This window comes from Lissotriton helveticus, chromosome 7 (genome assembly GCF_964261635.1).
Source record: "Lissotriton helveticus chromosome 7, aLisHel1.1, whole genome shotgun sequence".
NCBI classification, from domain to species: domain Eukaryota; kingdom Metazoa; phylum Chordata; class Amphibia; order Caudata; family Salamandridae; genus Lissotriton; species Lissotriton helveticus.
Genome location: NC_136068.1, coordinates 18,576,505 through 18,596,501, shown reverse-complemented (window position 1 = coordinate 18,596,501; position 19,997 = coordinate 18,576,505). Strand labels below are relative to the sequence as shown.

The window sequence follows — 19,997 nt, the reverse complement described above, 5'->3', positions numbered from 1 at the left end:
AACATATCAATACAAACTAAAACATAGCGATCTTGAGACTTGACTTTAACTGGACCCAGGATATCCAGAGCAATGTCCACCCAAGGACCAGTAGTTTGCTTTCTGACAACCACAGGTTGAGTTCTACACTTAAGAATCTTATCACTGTTAAAACATTGAGAACAACAAGGCACTAACCTTTCAATCTGGGTGTCCATTGCGGGCCACCAATAGGCTTCTCTAATTCTTTCTTTTGACTTAGCGATGCCCATGTGACTAGCGTGTGCATTTTCAATCAGCTTATGACGTAGCACCAAAGCAACAACAAGTCTACTTCCTCTGGAAAGAAGTCAATTGTGAATGGACAATTCTTCTTTTATACACCAGAATCCTCTGATCTCTTCATCACACTCACGATTTTCGCACCACCCATCAGGCACAAAACACTCAACTCGTTGTAAAACTGAATCATCTCTCAGACTAGCAATCCATTCTTCCTCTGTAACCACTCCCTCAGTAACTACACAAACTTTCAAATCATCAGCAGAGTCTTCACCAATAAAAGAGTCATCTTCACTACAATCAGAAACTGCTGCACCACCAAGCCTAGACAAACAATCGGCAAGGATGTTGTTGGTTCCTGGCAAGTAATAAACAAGAAATTCAAAGTCTTGCAGTGCAACCACCCATTTCCCTATTATATGCGAGACACAATCAATTCCTTTCTTCTCAAACACTTCTTTTAAGGGCATATGGTCAGAAACCACGGAAAAACATTTGCCCCACAAGAATTTCTTAAGCTTTTGAACAGCCCAATAGACAGCTAAAGCCAATTTCTCAACTACCGAGTAGTTACACTCGGCTCTTCTAAGTGGTCTTGAGATGAACAAAATGGTATTATCAACTTTTTCACCACTTTGTAAAAGTACAGCCCCAAGTCCTTTGCAACTAGCATCTGTCATAATATAAGACTCTTTAGTAGGGTCGAAACTAGAAAGATTTGGCGCTTTGTTTAAACAATCTTTGATCAAGTGAAATTTTTCACAGCAAGGTTTGTCCCAAACGAACTCTTATCCTTTTTTTAACAAAGCCCTGATGTTTTCTGTTTTTTTTAGCAAACCCAGGAACAAATTTATTATAAAATTCCGCCATCCCTAAATATCTCATGAGTTCATCTTTATTCTCAGGATAATTGAGATTGGTGATGGCCTCAACCAAGGAAGGTTTTGGTTTGATACCTGATCTAGAAATCAAATGGCCAAGATACTCCATTTCTTCGATATCAAACTTACACTTGTCTAACCTGAGAGTAAACGCGCTATGCTCTCCTTACGAACTACCGGCTAAATAATCTGGCTGGTTGTTTTAAGGAGAAGTACTGACAGCGATAGTTTGGTAAACTGTTTGTTTTTAAAATATTAAGGGGCCTTTTACATTATTTTAGCATCTGATTGAGGACAGGGCAATGTCAACTTGCAGGAGAGTGCACATTTGCTATTGAAAATAGGGGCATATTATGTATATGCACATCATAACAGTGGGGCCACTTTCACATTGTGTCCTTCTACTCATTGGACGCGAACAGCATTGAATGCAGAATGTAAGGTAGCTAGATAGACTGTAATAATCCCAAAAAAATTCAAAAATATGTTTTTAGGTGATAGGACCTTTAGTCATTCACTGTGGGGAAACGCGATCGATTGACGCATATCAGACTTCCCCTACCTACCATGCATGGTTGCAGGTATATATGATGGACGCAACGGATGGTGGGTAATAGATGATTTTAGAGTGATAACACATTAGATCAGTGTTAAGCAGAGTGTGTTCACAGATGGGGTCTCCTCTTGTTTTTATAACATCATAGGTTTGATGTGAGCCTACTATGAGATTTTAATTTGGAACCCCAGCAGCCCTGAAGAAGTTGCCTGAAATTCCTCATGGGCAATGAAACATGTCGGCACAATTGATTATGGTTTGATTGTAACCATTTTTAGTTTGGGAAGCTAGCAGTATTAAATAAAGGTAGTTTCAGCTAGGTAGCTTCACCAAGTTTTAGTTGTGAGGATTCTCTGTCTATATCCTCTTGGAAGGATATAGACAGTAGGAAGTAGGAAGATCCCTTAAGTGTAGAGGGAAACTCATTAGGATCCAGATAAACACCCAGATCACCTTGATGAGCACAACTAATCAGAGAATCTCCCTTCATTGACACATATATTTTCCCCACGGTGATCCTTCCTTTAAAATCTATTGTACCCATAAAATATCCCATCAGATTTATAATTTGACCACCATAACCTCTCGGTACTATGTCAGGTTTAAGAAGCTTGACTTTTTTGAACAAGTGTTTTTCATAGAAAACTTTGGGGCATAGTACCAAGATTAAGCAATATTTATCGCTTAACACGGTTAGCGGCAATATTTTTATCGCCGGGCTCCGCCGATTTTTATCGCAGATAAACCTTGCTATTATCAAAGTTTATCTCAAAAGCAATAAAAATCGACCGTAATGCATGAATATCGCTGAAAAGTCAGCGATATTCATGCATTACTGAGCTAATGCTCCTAGCCATGTTATCCACCTACCATTGGATAACATGGCTAAGAACTGCTCTGGGCAGGCAAAAGTACACCTTTGTAGGTAATAGGAGATAGCGATGATAGCGACTGTTTACAGTCGCTAACATCTTGGCACGCCCACTTTGCATGTCATTAGCGATAAATATAGCTGACATGCAAAGTGGGCCCCAAGATGATCGCTATCTCCTACTAGCTGTCGCTAACTGGTGTTAGCGACAGCTAGGTACTAGGGCGATAACATTATCGCTGCTTTAGCGGGAAAAATTCCCGCTAAAGCGGCGATAAGGCCCTTGGTAATATGCCCCTTTGGGTACTAATGTAATTTTAGCTCCTGAGTCGAACAACATATCAACGTAGTTATCATTAATTAGAACCTTTTCCATTGGCCCTTCAAGTGTTTGATTGATAACTTGACACACAACAAAATCTTCATCATTTTGTTCGTAAATTTTCTTTTGATCCCTGTTGGATCTACAACACTTCAAGAAGTGACCTTTTATTTACAAATTGAACAAATATCTTTCCACCCAGGACAGTCTTTAAAATTGGCTACATGTCCTGTATTTCCACAACCGAAGCACTTAACAGTAGAAGATTTTGCGTTAAAACCAGAACGCGTTGGTTTCGAGGAAACTGAGGTATTTTGTTGAGGAAATTTAGTTGATTTGTCTGAGGCGGTAGCTTTTATCTCATTCACATCAGTGGTAGAACTTTTGAGATTGTCAGCATCCTTGCGTATTGTTTCAACACACGCTTTGGAGTGCTCGTGCATTTTGAAGGTGGTGATTACATCTTGAAGCGACGGATTGTCTTTTTGCCATAGAGTATTTTTAGCTTTGTCTATAGAAGAACCTAACATCAGCTGATCCCTAAGTCTCTCATCTAAACTTCCAGCAAATGAGCAAGTTGAGGCAAGCTTACATAAGGTTGTGACATATTGTTCAACCGTTTCATCCTTTCTCTGTACTCTCTTCCCAAAATAATAACGTTCCAATATCATGCTCATTTTAGGAAGCTAGTGTAGATCCGTTTTCTTAATACAAATTTCATACTCATTGATTGAGTCACCCTCACCATCAGGTAAATCGGGGAGGTGCTCAAATACTTCCTGTCCTTCCAAACCTAAGCAATGCATGAACAGGGAAGACTTTCTTTCTGCACTTAGGAACGTTCCACAAACTCTTGCGCAATTAGTAAATACTTTTTTCCATTTCAACCAAGGTATGGTAGGTTCCCCAGGAGCAGGAAGGAAGAAGGGAGGAGGACTGACCTTCTGCATGGTGATGAAGTGAGAACAGCAAAAAGTACAAAAATGAGTCCTAATAAACAAAAATAACAGAGAGTGCAAGGAAAAGCAACCAGTTAAGACAGTATTATGCTTTTTACACCTGTGAATAAAATGTTAAGTCATCACAAAAGAAACGAGTAGATAGAAGCATAAAAGCAGTTAGCTGTGTGAATTAGTAATAAGTGCAAAACCTGGAAAAACGAAAACACACATGGTCATTACATCTAATCTCATGTGCTAACAAGCGTCGAGAGTATGCAACACATAAATAGGGATAGGAAATGAGGTTGTTCAGGTCAGTGTCGAACAGTTAGTATTGACCTATTAACCTGCAGGTTTCTGTATCACCATAGGAGGATGCTGTGCAGATCAGCGTGTGATGAAAATAAAAGGAATCTGCTTGTGAAGGCGTGCAAGTCAGCGTCGAACAGTTAAGATCGTGACTGAAGAAACGAGGATGTTCTGTAGATCAGCGTGGACAAAAGTGTCATAGAAATCAGTGCACATGAGAGGTAATTAAATAAAAGAAAGGAAACCTGCAAAGCGCTGTGCAGATCAGCGTGGTAAGAGAAAATTTACCTCAAATATGAAGGACGACCAGGAGGACAAGAACGGACTAGTCGCTGCTGAATCAGGAAGAACTTCATCAAAAACAATTCAAAATGGTGGCCGCGACATAACGTGATGACGTTAGAGTTTCGCTACGTGGAGGTGCAGCGAGAAGATATCGCGGTGGGAGCACCGAGCCCAGACGTGAAGAGGAACGATGATGTTGGTGTTTTCAAGCTAACAAGAATGGGGTGACGAGAAGGTCAGGCAAAGTCAGGAAACTGGGGTTGCTAGACAACTGCTCACGAAGAGACGACAGGCCCCGGCATCAAGGCCTTCGATGGGACGTCCAACTCTCTCCAAAGTGGCAGGTCGCAAAGTGGGCTCCGACTCCACACCCAAGACGCGCGGCTTCAGAAGGTAAAGACGAGGCGTGAAATGGAGTAGGTAGCATGAGCGCAGCGAATAGACCCACACTTGTCCTAGTTACGTGGTGATTAAAGGTACAAGGCAAAGCAAATCATGAATAGTGCTTCGCACAAGGATTTAGGGCGCTGCACAATAACTCCCAAGTACGGCCCAGCGTCACTCTTGGTCCAACACCAATGAGCATGGGAGAGAAGAACTTGTCGATCCGTCAGCATCCACGAAGCAGGAATCCTCAAGGTCCAGTTAATTGAAGGTTGGTTGAGTAAAAGTATAAAAAAGCAATTTTCAGCAAGTACACCTTAATTGAGAAATGTGTTGATGTCAGTAATCAGAGAATTATGCTTCATGAAGTAGATTGTAAAATCTGTAGAAAAGTTGAGTTGAGGTTCTTGTAATAGATGGGTAGGTTTCCACTCGTCGCCAAAATGAAGTGAAGGGTGCAGGAAAGTGAATCCAGGAAGCAGTAATCTTGGTTGAAAGTCTTTAATGTAGCTTCTTAACAAGAGACCTCATCCTTCAGCAAAAAGGTTAAACTGACATCCAGTTCAAGCAAATACATTCTAAGCAAGCAGTATTCTAATAGAGAACATCATGGAGGGAGCATATCTTAGATAACAAGGGAGAATGAGAAGGGGAGGATAAGAACACTACGCAATGCCTGCTTTTCTTTTGCAGTTTACTCATGAGATTTACTCATTAAAAACAGAGTTCAAGTGCTTCTTGCCCTCATGTTTTTTATACATATATTAAGTATGTTTGTAAAAGAAGTTTATGTGTTTTTATTGCATTGTTTAGCCTCCTAGTTGAGGGCTGCATTGGTATGAGAAAACATGATATATGTTTGTATATAAATAGAGCTGTATATATATGTTTTTTCATATATAATTTTGTATTTATTCCGGGGTCCCCGCACATGGGCAGGAATATTTAGTGCTTATGACTTTGATGAGGATACCCCTGGAAGAGAACTAGGATTACAGGTAAGTAACTTATCCTCATCGTCTCATGGCAGAGGTAAGGGTACACCATTGCCACAAGGCTTAGGTAAGGGTACACCATTAACACACAGCTGAGGTAAGGGTATACCATCGTCACATGGCAGAGGTAAGGATACAGTATCATAGTATTTTAAGTGCATGCAACTCTAGATTATTATTGTTAAGATTGTTGCCTTAAATAATGTTACCACAGAAGGAACAAGCTACTAGAAATACTCAAAGTGAATGGCTGAGAATTTCATAGACATTAGCCACTTGTTTATCCTCTCAAATGAGCAGTGTAAGCCCTCCAGTAAGATAATCTGTCTAGAGGTGAATGGGAGATAGATGTCCAGGGCTGCTGCTGTTACACTGAGGGGCCCGCCTAGTCCAGTCTAGGTGCTGCCAGAGAAGGCTCCTCACACCCAGTGGGACGTCATCTCTTCAGAACATCTGGAGTACTGGAGAAGCATCTTCCATGTCGTGTGAAATTCATGTGGATCCGTTTGAACTTGTTACTTTTGGTGCCTACAATCAGTGTTACGGAATTTCCATTCATCTGTATAGAGCTGACTGAAATCTCAGGGGAATGTCCTGCTCATTTCAGGACTTTTCCTCAAATTATCTCTGCTACTGGAACTGGTGGACATTTTTGGGAAGCCCTCTTCCTACTTTATTCACGTTATTTGCATTGTGAGTTTAAGAGCATTTAATGTCTTTTATCAATGTTTTTGATTTTTTTAATATTTTTTAGATCTTTTGAGTACATTATCTTTGTTTTTGTGATAATTTGTCAAATTATATTCTTGACTTTGTACTTACCTTTTTTCAGACCATGAAGGTATTTTATTTCTTAACTGTTGGCCTTCTCGATAGCTGTTAAACTTCTACTTTGCTGCGAGTGCCCCACTATGAACGTTAAGCCAGAGATTCCTCCCAGGATCCAATGTTCACAGCTCTCTGTAAGGCTGTGTCCTCTCTCCACCACATTCTAACACATGAGGCTTACACTTCGTATTGACTTCCATCTCTCTCAGTAGTGTCCAGTGATTATTATCTCTTGTCTCTCTTCCTTTAGGGCCGCAACTGCAGGGGATTCTCCTGAGATGGCACCCAACAATAGTAAGTATAGAAATTGAACAAAGTAACAAAAAATGGGGCCTCTTCAGATTTTGCACAGGGAGCTCCAAGAGCTCAGATATGTTTTCAGAAAGGACAGTCCTTCTGCTGAAGCTTTGTCTCCTTAGAGTCTGAAACAAGAACCAAAATCTGGCCATACAAAGCTATGTTTAGAGCTTGTGGTCTAACTTCAGTACAATATTAATCCTAGAATCTTCCCATGGGAGGTTAGTGTCAAAGTGTCTTCATTGTCAGCAGAACAGAAGTAACTGTGATGACATTTGTATATTGCTTCAAACTTTAGAGAGGCATCAAAGCACATCATGAGATGGGTCCTACAATATAGCGTGAACAAGTGCATGGCTTGATGGATGTTGCGTTTGCAGAGTAGTAGAGCTCCATGGGTGCAGAGGTCAATGTTTGAAGACTGTTGTCTGCTCTTTTGCTGAAGCGAATAGTGAGCCATGTAATTCGAGTCTGTAACTTCCCCATAGTCCAATACCCACCTTCTCAGCCAAAATCCATACATCAAAAGCTTCTCTAAGTACAGACATTCCAGCCATCACTTTTCCGTATATTGTTATTTTTGTGAAACACCCTAAGAAAGAGTCATGACAATCCAGAAGGACAAGGTGTACTAGGAGAGATGAAACATAGACTGGTGCCTCGTGATGGTGCCCGGATAGACCTTCTTCCTCCTGACCCACTCACCCCTGACTCACTCTGTTTCACACTCTCTGGCCAGCATACATGTTTGCTGTTCAAAAAGTGAATGTATTGCTTGATCCTCATCTGCTGCAACAAAGTCTCCATGAGTTGCTAGAATCACTGTAAGCACGCACTCCAAAGTCGAGCACATCCAAAAATTAGTGCATAATTCTCAAGGAAAGAGGAGTGAGACGGCCATGCCATTATCAAATAGGCACAATCGGCCAGATAGGAAGCTTAGTTACCTGTCAGAAGATGTAACCCTATCCTTACTCCGGGTATATGAGTCTACAGAACACAGTAGAGGGAAGGAAATTACAAGGCCGACTCCACCATCGCACCCCAACTCCGGAACATCATCAACGCCTCCTTCAACACCGCCACCTTCCCGGAGAGCTGGAAGCACGCCGAGATCAGCGCCCTCCTGAAGAAACCTACAGCGGACCCCACCGACCCCACCGATCTCAAAAACTTCCGCCCCATCTCGCTCCTCCCTTTTCCTGCTAAAGTCATCGAGAAGATCGTCAACTGACAGCTGACCGCCTTCCTCGAGACGAACGGATCCCTCGACCCCTCGCAGTCCGGCTTCAGAGCCAACCACAGCACCGAGGCCGCCCTCATCGCAGCCACCGACGACATCCGGACCCTGCTCGACAAGGGGGAAACAGTGGCCCTCATCCTCCTGGACCTCTCCGCTGCGTTTGACACGGTCTGCCACCACACCCTAGTCCAGCACCTCAGCAACATCGGTATCCTAGAGAAGGCACTGGAGTGGATCATCTCGTTTCTCGCCGGAAGAACACAAAGAGTCCGCCTCCCCCCGTTTCGCTCCGAGGCCACGAAGTCATCTGCGGCATCCCGCAAGGATCTTCACTCAGCCCCACCCTCTTCAACATCTACATGAAACCTCTCGCAGCCATCGCACGCCAGCACAACCTCAACATCATCTCTTACGCCGACGACACCCAGCTGATCCTCTCCCTCACCAGAGACCCCGACACCGCCAGAACCTGCCTACACGAAGGGATGAAAGACGTCGCCGAGTGGATGAAGGGCAGCCGCCTGAAACTGAACTCGGACAAGACGGAAGTCCTCATCCTGGGATCTTCGCCCTCTGCCTGGGACGACTCCTGGTGGCCCCCAGCCCTGGGCACCGCACCCAAGCCAACCGACCACGCACGCAACCTGGGCTTCATCCTGGACCCCTCCCTCTCGATGACCAGACAAGTCAACGCCGTCTCCTCAACGTGCTTCAACACCCTGCGTATGCTTCGCAAGATCTTCCGCTGGATCCCGACCGAGACCAGGAAGACTGTCACCCAGGCACTCGTCACCAGCCGACTGGACTACGGAAACGCCCTCTACGCCGGAACCACAGCCAAGCTACAGAAAAGACTCCAGCGCATCCAGAACGCCTCCGCCCGACTCATCCTGGATGTCCCCCGACGCAGCCACATCTCCAGCCACCTGAGGAACCTGCACTGGCTCCCCGTCGACAAGAGGATCACGTTCCGGCTCCTCACCCACGCACACAAGTCTCTCCACAACCTGGGCCCCAAGTACCTCAACGACCGCCTGACCTTCTACACGCCCACCCGCCAGCTACGGTCCACCAGCCTCGCCCTCGCAGCCGTACCACGCATCCGAAGAGCCACCGCCGGAGGAAGATCCTTCTCTTACCTGGCTGCCAAGACTTGGAACTCCCTCCCCATCCACCTTCGGCTGACCCAGGACCATCTCGCCTTCAGGAAACAACTCAAGACCTGGCTGTTCAAGCAGTAGCATACCCCTCCCCCCAAGCGCCTTGAGACCCTCCCGGGTGAGTAGTGCGCTATACAAATGGCATGATTGATTGATTGATTAATTAGAACAGTCCTGATTGATGTTAATTGAACATCCAGAAATAAGGAAAGGAAACCCAACCATAACAACTTACAACAAGTCCAGCTAACCACCAACTTGCTTGAGCGGGACCCTAGTAGCTCAAGGAAACCTCTGAAATGCCTACTGCTCAACTGTTGGTCCGCAGTAAAACGTGCTTCAGACATCGCTGCCCTTATCATTAGCCAGGAAATTGACCTAGCAATCCTGACAGAAACATGGCTCTCGGAATCCTCATCTCCATTCATGGATCTGTTTGTGCCCCCTCAATACAACATTGTGAGATTAGATAGACTAAAAAAATAGGAGGCGGTATAGCCTACTTCCACTGATCGGATATAGAGATCAACCAAATACAATCCGACCCACTCAAATCCTGTGAATACCTAGGTCTTGATATACGATCAATAGACAATCAAAGGTGCAACCTGCATGCCCTGTACCATCCTCCAGGAAATAATGCTACTTTCATAGACCAGTTAATGGAGATCATCACGGATAACTCTAACACTCACGCTAACAACATATTCCTAGGCGATTTTAACTTACACTGGGACGAGAAGAAGGACAAACAGATCAACGCTCTTAAAGACTTTTTAAATGGGCTAAACCTTACCCAAGCCTGCACACAGCCAACACACTCAAAAGGAGCAACGTTAGACTGAATAATATCGAGAAACAAGAACATAGAAATCCACTCAGTTGTTCCGCGCGACTGGTCGGATCACCATGCCATTACCTTCCTTATACCCACTTTGAAAAGGAACAAGACCACGCAGCCTATTAAACTCAAAAAGTGGACCAGGGACAATAAAGACTTGAATATTGAACGGCTAGTAGAAGGTTGTGAGAAGGATCTGAATCCGCCTAACAACTTGCAGAATGTGAATGATCTAACGAATAAAGTAAAGTAAAGTAAAAGTACTACGACAGTAACAAACATAGTCAACACTACCATGACACTAAAACTGAAAAGAGTCACAGAAAAGGACAAAAACCCTTGGTTTAATGGGGCACTGAATGATGATAGGCGGAAACTAAGACTTGCTGAAAGAAAATGGAGACAACACTCTTCTTCCCCGAGCTGAAATCGCTCAGAAAAATCAGAAACGAGTACAACAAAAAGATCCTCAAATTCAAAAAGGAATATATTAGATCAGAACTGGATAACGCCAAAAACATGCCACGGAAACTATTCGAGATCTTAAAGCAGCAATCCACCATATTGGCCAAATCGGCCCAAGAAACTACTAAAACTCATCTGAGTTGTTAAGAATTCTCAACTTTCTTCACCGACAAGGCCAAAACATTGGAAAGAGAGCTCAAGATGGCAGCTGACAACCTGCCCAACCAACCAAACACACTGAATAATACCACCCTGACAATGGACCATGATAGAGCAAAAAACAAAGCGCATTGGGATACCTTCAAGCTATATGACCAGAATACTATCGCCAAAACACTCTCGGATATCAAACCGAATAGCCACTCCCCGCTAAATGTCTACAAAAAATCAACCACATCGTCATCCCAATATGGACCAAAATAATAAATGCCTCGCTATCTCAAGAGATGCTTCCAGAATGCTTAAAAACAGGCCAAGTTGTCCCCATCATCAAAAAACCTACAGCTGACGCAGCAGATCCCAGTTACCAGTATTCCATTACTTGCCAAATTAATTGACAAAATGTGTACAAAATCAACTGAGCCATCACATCGCTAATTTCATGCTACAGGACGACTGCCAATCAGGATTTAGAACAGGCCACAGCACGGAAACAGCGATCCTACATATCGTCGATGATGGGTTACAGGCCCTAGATCATAATAGAACATGTCTACTAGTCCTTCTTGACCTGTCATCTGCATTCAACACTGTAAATCATGAAAAATTACTAGGCAGGCTTCATGGCAGGATGGGAATGTCGGGAAATGTGCTGAAATGGTTTGAATCCTTCCTTCAGACTAGAACTCAAAGATTTTTGGTCAGCCAGATGCTATCCCCATCATGTCCTAATTCAATCGGAGTCCCTCAAGGATCTACACTATCTCCTTCACTTTTCAACCTGTATGTCGAACCTCTTACAGAAATTCTCCAAGACGCAAACATATCCTATCACATGTACGCGGACGACACGCAGGTATACATCAAGATCGCGTCTCTGGAAGACATCAAGTTAATGAATGAGGCCTTAAAAGTGTCATGCTGGTTAACCACCAATCATCTGAAGCTAAATGCACAAAAAACTGAATTCCTATTAATCTCACCACCAAAGAACCACACAGAAGTGAAGGAATGGACCAAACTGATCACAGCACTAAACTGCACCCCTACTCTAGTGGATTCAGCTAAATCATTAGGAATCACGCTAGATAAGAACCTAAACATGAACGCCCACATCAAATCATTGGCAAAAAATGCCCGTTTTCACTGGAACCTCATTAGGAAAGTAAAACCATTCATCTCTATGGCGGATCTCAAATTGGCAGTACAAGCCTTAGTTATCTCAAGGATTGAATATGAATGTACAACCTTAGCAGGTCTACCGAAAATTTCCACGCACCACTAAAAGCATGCCTCAATGCAGCTGCAAGACTCATCACCGGATCAAGGAAATTCGATCATATCGCGCAACACCTGAAATCGTTAAACTGGCTACCATACAAAGCCAGAATCCAACTTAAAATGGCATGTATCACCCACAAAGCGCTCCACTACAAAACACCAAGATACCTGGCCCAGAAGATCGAGTTATCTGGAGGAGGCAGACCAGCTAGGAGTGCCATGGAGCTGCTGCTGAGACCACCCATCTTCCGGAAGAAGAAAATATATGACAGAGCTTTCTCCGGGGCAGCCCCCAGAATATGGAACTCACTCCCTTCAAATATTAGGAAAATTACAACCACAGCAACATTCAAGAGGGAAGCCAAGATCTTCCTAATGAGTAAGTTCCTTACATAGGCAAGAAAGGACATCACAGCCACTGCTACATAGATGTTTCCAAAACTGAACAACAAATGTAAGAAAAGAGAAAGTCACCAGCTATACTGGGGATAACCTAGCGGTGCTATACCTACCCAGAATTTGGATGAAGAATGCACAAATAAAGACAATTCGGAACTATTGTTACTGGAGTACAATATACAGTACAGTAGGCAAGTGGAATAACTTTTATGGTAACCTTGAAGATAGACATAGACAGGAATTATATAGATATATGTAAATTCAGATGTCATGTAGTAGCCTAAATATACCACGTCATTGTACTTATTTTATGCTAATACTTTATAGATGTATACCTAACCTACCTCATATCATTGTGAAACTTTTACCATATAGCTCTATACCTAACCTACCTCATTCACTGAATGGTTATGCTATGCAATATGTACCTCTAACCTACCTCATGTATCTGTGAAGCGCTCTGATACCCAAGGGTCACGTTCGTGCTATATAAAACTTTCTAAATAAATAATAAGCAAATAAATAAATAAATATCCTCCTCCCCCGGGCTCCAAGCCTCTTTTATCCCATCCTCTTACATCACTTGCAACTTGCACCAGCAGGGAAGGTAACATGTTTGTTCAGCCGCCCTCTTTTTTACCTCATTCACACCCTCACTAAGACAAGCACAACTGGTTTACATTGCCAGAGAAAGGAGGAGCCAATGTTTACATAGAAGCTGTTACTCGGAGTCAAGTCCATTCATAAGGTACCTAAAACTCAAAGTGTTTAGGCTCTGGTACAGTTTCCAGTCTCAAATCTCACTAGAACAGAAAAGCTTTATGTTTTTCTGGAGCCCTTTATAGATAAGACATTCCTTAATTCCAATTTTAGGCCATTCCACCGTGTCACCTGTGCTCCCTGTAGCTGCCTGCCAGCCAGCTCTGTCTACCTAAATTTGTAGGAAACCAGCAGAACCTAAACGTAGAGCCATAGGTGCCTCATTGGAGCTTAAATTTGAGTCTAAAGGCCAGTTATCTGGACAACTTTGATAAACAGCTTCTTGGAGTGTCATTAGGGCACAATATTTCATCCTGTCCACAATCAGTAGCCAGTGTAATTTATGAAGTGTTAAAGTTATGTGCTCCCATAGTCTGACACAAGAAGCCACCCTCAGGTGGCATTTTGAATTTTCTCAAGCGTGCTCTTGTACTTCTAGGGGAATTCTCCATTTTAGTCTGCCTGTAGCTGACACAAACTACAGCTTAGAGTTTTTGCCTGATCTTCCATGTTAAGGTGATTATCTAAGACCACTCCTAGGGACTTTACCCATTTCTTCAGTCTAAATTCAGAATCCCCTGCTGTCATAAAGATGTAGACAGCAAACGGTTTGCCCACTGCAACACTCACATTCACTGGCAGTAGTTCAGTTTTGATAGAGCTGAAGGTTAGTCCTCTGTGCTTCATCCATTTGGTGGTATAAGCAGTCAAAACTGTTGTGAACACTCAGACAGTTCCTGTTCAGACTTTTACATGTCCACTATTTTGTCCCTGCAGACTCTACTAATTCAAAACCCTGTATTATTCTTACTCTTGTATTTTTGTTGTGGTAGAGGATGTACATTTGATGTTGATCCAATGAGATGTATAGTCTATGAGGACAAACATGAATCCTTTTTGGGGTCCCAAAACATCCATGTGAGCGATAATGTCCATGGCAAGCTTAGTCCATGGTACCTTTGGGACTTCGACTGGAGATAGGGGAACTTTCCTCAAGATTTTACTTTTGTCACAGCCATTCCATTCTTTGACTTTAACTTCCACCATCGAGTCCATCTTGGGGAACCAGAAGCAGCTCCTGACTTTGTTTTTTGTAAAGCTTCTGCCTAAGTGTCCTTCGTGAGCTAGGTCGATTATTTTGTTCCTGAGGTCCCTGGGTGGAACTATCTTCCCATTGCGATGTATTCTACCAGCCAAAAGGGTCAGCACATAACGTACTTCCCAAAAGTCTTTAATGGTCTCAGGAACTTCAGACCGATTCTCAGGCCAGCCATTGACGATAAGGACTTTGAGGACACTCATATCTGTGTCTTTCGACACACTCTCTTCCCACTCTTCTTTAGTTAACCCCTTTGCTGCTAGGCCTTTTCGCACCCTGTGCTAAGCCTTTTTTTTGGCTATTTGAGGTAATGCGCGCTTAGGCCCCTGTAACTTTTTGACCACATAACGTTTCCACGCCAATTTTGCGTCCTTTTCTTCGAACATCATGGGGATTCTAAAGGTACCCAGGGTTTGCAGATTCCCTTGGAGGCGTCCCAGAAATTAGCCAAAATACAGCAAAATTTTGTTTTTTTCCAGAAAAATGGGAAAAACTGGCAACAAATGAAAGCGTCTGGGGTGTTCCCTGCAAATGAAAATCAAAAAAGGGTTTGTGGGGCTGAAATCACCATTTTCCTAGCTTTTAGGGAATTTCAGACTTTTGTCAGAAAACCAACATTTTTTACAAAATGTTGGCATTTATCAGGGACATAGCCTATTTTTGCTTTTTTTTGTGTTTTCAACCTCCTTCCAGTTAATGGTAAAGATGTGTGTGAAAGCAATAATGGATCCTGGAAAGCTATACATTTTAGAAAATTAGACAGAATTCTGAATTCAGCAGTGGGTCATTTGTGCAGATCCATCAAGGTTTCTTTATAGAAGCTAACAGTTAAATATTGGAAAAATTGAAAATTAGTTGAAAAAAAAGCCTTTTGTGTCAACGTTTTCACCTGTAACTTCTCATAATCATGACATCTTTTTGAAAGCAATATACTGTTACATCCACTGGAGCTTCCTGGTTGTGAGGATATATAGGACTTGTAGGTTCACCAAGAACCAGACGAACCCAGAGTCAAAAACTGAGTAGCAATTTGCAATGGCTTTTTATTATGTACCGGGTATATTGCAATTATTGTGTGAAAATGTATACATGGAAAAATCGGTATGAAAGACACCTATGTATTTCTGAAATGGGAACAAATTATAGAGTTTAGAAACAGTACATATTTGCACATTTTCAAAATTGGGAATACTCATACTAGATATGAGAATTATTGGTCATTTTTCAAAATGACCTTTTTTACGCAATGTCTTTCATTTGGAAGGCAGAAATGCATCAAAAATCAATAGGTATTAACAATTGCTTTACAAATCTAAATTACGCTAAGTCTCCCAATAAAAATGGTACCTCACTTTCTTGTGTGGGTAGGCATAGTGTCCACGACCGCAAAGGGCACAAAACCCAACGTGATCACACCACATTTTCACAATGAAAATTTACCCTTCTTTTGCGAAGTGTGTAGCTGTCGTTTTTTAACCCTAGCTCTGCCGGAACCTATGGAAACCTAGCAAACCTATACATTTTTGAAAAGAAGACACCCAGGGGAATCCAGGATGGGGTGACTTGACTGCCTCCCACCAGGTTCTGTTTTCCAGAATCCCTTGCAAACCTAGTTTGCAGGTTTTTGAATCTGTGTGGATCCACAATTTTTCACCCACGCCGCGTTCCCCAAAGTCTTGCAAGACAAATGGTACCTCACTTGTGTGGGTTGGCCTGGTGGCCGCGACAGGAAACGGCACAAAACGCAACGTGGTCACACCTCAATTTTGCAGTGAAAAATGACCCTTTTTTGACAAAGTGCCTTGCTGTCTTTTTTTAATCCTAGCTCTGCCCGCACCTAGGGAAAGCTAGCAAACCTATACATTTTTGAAAAGTAGACACCCAGGGAAATCCAGGATGGGGTGACTTGACTGCCTCCCACCAGGTTATGTTACCCAGAATCCATTGCAAACCTAAAAAATGGTTTAAAAAAACACATTTTCCCCACATTTCTGTGGTGGCAAGTTCTTGAATCTGTGTGGATCCACAATTTTCCACTCACCCCACGTTACCCAAAGTCTTACGAGAAAAATGGTACCTCACTTGTGTGGGTCGGCCTAGTGCCTGCAACAGGGGACTGCGCAAAACGCAACGTGGTCACACCTCAATTTCGCAGTGAAAAATGACCCTTTTTTGGCAAAGTGCCTAGCTGTAGTTTTGTAACCATAGCTCTGCCGGCACCTTGGGAAACCTAGCAAACCTATACATTTTTGAAAAGTAGATACCCAGGGGAATCCAGTATGGGGTGACTTCACTGCCTCCCACCAGGTTCTGTTACCCAGAACCCCTTGCAAACCTAAAAAAAGTACAAAACAACACATTTTCCCCACATTACTGTGGTGGAAAGTTCTGGAATCTGCGTGGATCCAGAAATGTCCACCCACCGCGCGTTCTAAAAGTCTTGCAAGAAAAATGGTACCTCACTTGTGTGGGTTGGCCTGGTGCCCGGGACAGGAAACGGCACAAAACGCAACGTGGTCACACCTCAATTTTGCAGGGAAAAATGACCCTTTTTTGGCAAAGTGCCTAGCTGTAGTTTGTGAACCCTAGCTCTTCCGGCACCTGGGGAAACCTACCAAACACACACATTTCTGGAAAGTAGACACCTGGGGGTTTCTAAGGAGGTATGGCTTGCATGGATCCTTCAATGTTTCCTTACCCAGAATCCCTTCCAAACCCTAATTTTAACTCAATAAAAACAGTTTTTTCACACATTTTTGTGTGGGGAAAGTGTGACATCACCAGGCTCACGCAAATTTCCTACCACCCAGCGTTTCCCCAGGTCTCCCGATAAAAATGGTGCCTCACTTGTGTGGGAGGCCTAAGTACCCGCGACAGGCAAGGGCCCAAAACGTATTGAGGCGACATCAAAATTGCCTATCTCAAAACCACCTGCTTTTGCAAGGGGGGTCACCTAGGTTTTTGGCCCCGTGCTCGGCTGCCATCTAGGGAAACCTACCAAACCCACACATTTCTGAAAACTAGACATCCGGGGGCTTCCAAGGAGGTATGGCTTGCGTGGATCACCCAACGTTTCCCTACCCAGAATCCCTTGCAAGGCTCAATTTTAGCTGAAAAAATGGGTTTTTTCACACATTTTTGTGTGGGAAAGTGTGGCATCATCGGGCTCACACAAATTTCCTACCACCCAGCGTTCCCCCAGGTCTACTGATAAAATTATTGCCTCATGTGTGTGGGAGGCCCAAGTACCCACGACAGGCAAGGGTCCAAAACGTAGTGTGGCAACATCCAAATTGCCTATCCCATGGGACCGATAATGTCCATGGCAAGCTTAGTCCATGGTACCTTTGGGACTTCGACTGGAGATAGGGGAACTTTCCTTAAGATTTTACTTTTGTCACTTTTTTCACAGCTATTGCATTCTTTGACTTTAACTTCCACCATCGAGTCCATCTTGGGGAACCAGAAGCAGCTCCTGACTTTGTTTTTTGTAAAGCTTCTGCCTAAGTGTCCTTCGTGGGCTAGGTCGATTATTTTATTCCTGGGGTCTCTGGGTGGAACTATCTTCCCAGTGCGATGTATTCTACCAGCCAAAAGGGTCAGTTCATAACGTACTTCCCAAAAGTCTTTAATGGTCTCAGGAACTTCAGACCGATTCTCAGGCCAGCCATTGACGATAAGGACTTTGAGGACACTCATATCCGTGTCTTTCGACCAGAGGCCCAGAAAGGCATATTGAATGTGTGGGAACCCACATACTTGAATGTTTATTGGAAGTAATGGGTGACACTGGCGTGCATGGTAGCGAAACGAAATATAGCTCAGCTGTGGGGAGCCAGCCAACCACCCTGGGTTTCCAAATGGGTGGAGGATTTGGATTGGTGTATGTTCAGGGAGAAGTCTGTATACGTGGCCAGGGGTTGTCCAGAGAAATGGGGAAAGATCTGGGGGCCTGGAATAGACACCTCGGTGAGGTTTGCGCACCCCTGGCGCGACGAGTAGAAGCAGAAGTGCAAGAATCCCCGTGATCCTATAAATCATATATTATTTTTAGTGATTCTGTACGAGCGGTATTTTAACTTGTCTAATGAGGAAACTGTTAACTCACCTGATGTTTTTCTTTTCTTGTTAATTTGTTAATAAAAAGAATTTTTAAAAAAATTGCCTATCTCAAAGCCACCTGCTTTTGCAAGGGGGATCACCTGAGTTTTTGGCCGCGTGCTCAGGGGCCATCTAGGGAAACCTACCAAACCCACACATTTGTTAAAACTAGACACCCGGGGGCTTCCAAGGAGGTATGGCTTGCGTGGATCCCCCAACGTTTCATTACCAAGAATCCCATGCAAAGCTCAATTTTAGCTGAAAAAAAATCAGTTTTTCACACATTTTTGTGTGGGAAAGTGTGGCATCACTGGGTTCACACACATTTCCTACCACCCAGCGTTCCCCCAGGTCTCCTGATAAAAAATGTGCCTCACCTGTGTGGGAGGCCCAAGTACCCGCAACAGGCAAGAGCCCAAAACATAGTGAGGCGACATCAAAATTGCCTATCTTAAAACCACCTGCTTTTGCAAGCGGGTCACCTGGGATTTTGGCCCCGTGCTCGGCGGCCATCTAGGGAACCTACCAAACCCACACATTTCTAAAAGCTCGACACCCGGGGGATTCAAAGGAGGTGTGGCTTGTGTGGATCCCCCAATATTTCCTTTCCCAGAATCCCTTGACACCTTAATTTTAGCTGGAAAAAAAATCAGTTTTTTCACACATTTTTGTGTGGGAAAGTGTAGCATCACCGGGCTCACACAAATTTCCTACCACCCAGCGTTACCCCAGGTCTTCCGATAAAAATGACCAACCTCTATACCATTTGCCCTTTGCCATTCATACACCTTTCATACGTGTGACACATACAAAACATTCACACCGCCAGCCGCGGCCCTATCACATTACAACACTCACACCAGCAGACAGCACCATTCAAGGGCCCATCACTTTCACACGCCCACATTCCTGACACAACAACTACACAAACTGATGAATTGCGTGGAGTGGCACTCAGCTAACTGTGTGTAGTGACCAGCAGCAAGTCACAACTCACACACCACCAGCAGTGCTAGTCCACGCACACTGCCAGCCAAGCACCAATCCACGCACACCGCCAGCCAATCGCCAGTCCACGCACACCGCCAGCCAAGCGCTAGTCCACGCACACCGCCAGCCAAGCACCGGCCTACACACACCTCCATCACATTTAGGATTTTTTATACAAAAAAAACACAAACAAATTGCAAAGAGATACAAACCTACTAACACAAAATCTGAAACTAAATACATTGCACTAATGCCAACATTGAAACAGAATACAAATTTTTAAACAATACAGACCAGGCAGTTCACTTTACCACTCATGGATGCTCCCTAAAATTATTTTGCTTGTGGTACGCTCTAAAACAAGCAGGCACACACAGCCCAGGGTTAGAAGGACACTCAGGGAAGAAAAGACGAGTCTCCTTCCGCAAACCTCTTCGCCAACAGACTCTACATCGCCTAGTGGGAAAGTCTTTTGAAGATGTGGGAGGAATGTAATCAGGAAAGTGGCGATCTTTCAATCGAGCCACATCCTCCACCACCTTAAATCTAGGAACACTTACCTGTTCCACA

At 43.7% G+C, this 19,997-nt stretch overlaps 1 protein-coding gene across 3 annotated transcripts in view; it reads left to right on the top strand.

The window, feature by feature from the left end:
- LOC144767946 (cell adhesion molecule CEACAM8-like) overlaps nucleotides 1-19,997 on the top strand; it is a 425,529-nt gene that overhangs the window by 379,499 nt on the left and 26,033 nt on the right. For 2 of the 3 annotated variants that reach the window (XM_078651293.1, XM_078651292.1), the window contains exon 4: nucleotides 6,884-6,927. In XM_078651293.1, coding sequence (XP_078507419.1) covers nucleotides 6,884-6,927 — 44 coding nt within the window. Of the gene's footprint in view, nucleotides 1-6,883; nucleotides 6,928-19,997 lie in introns of those variants that run through there. The other variant, XR_013598389.1, reaches the window with a different exon arrangement.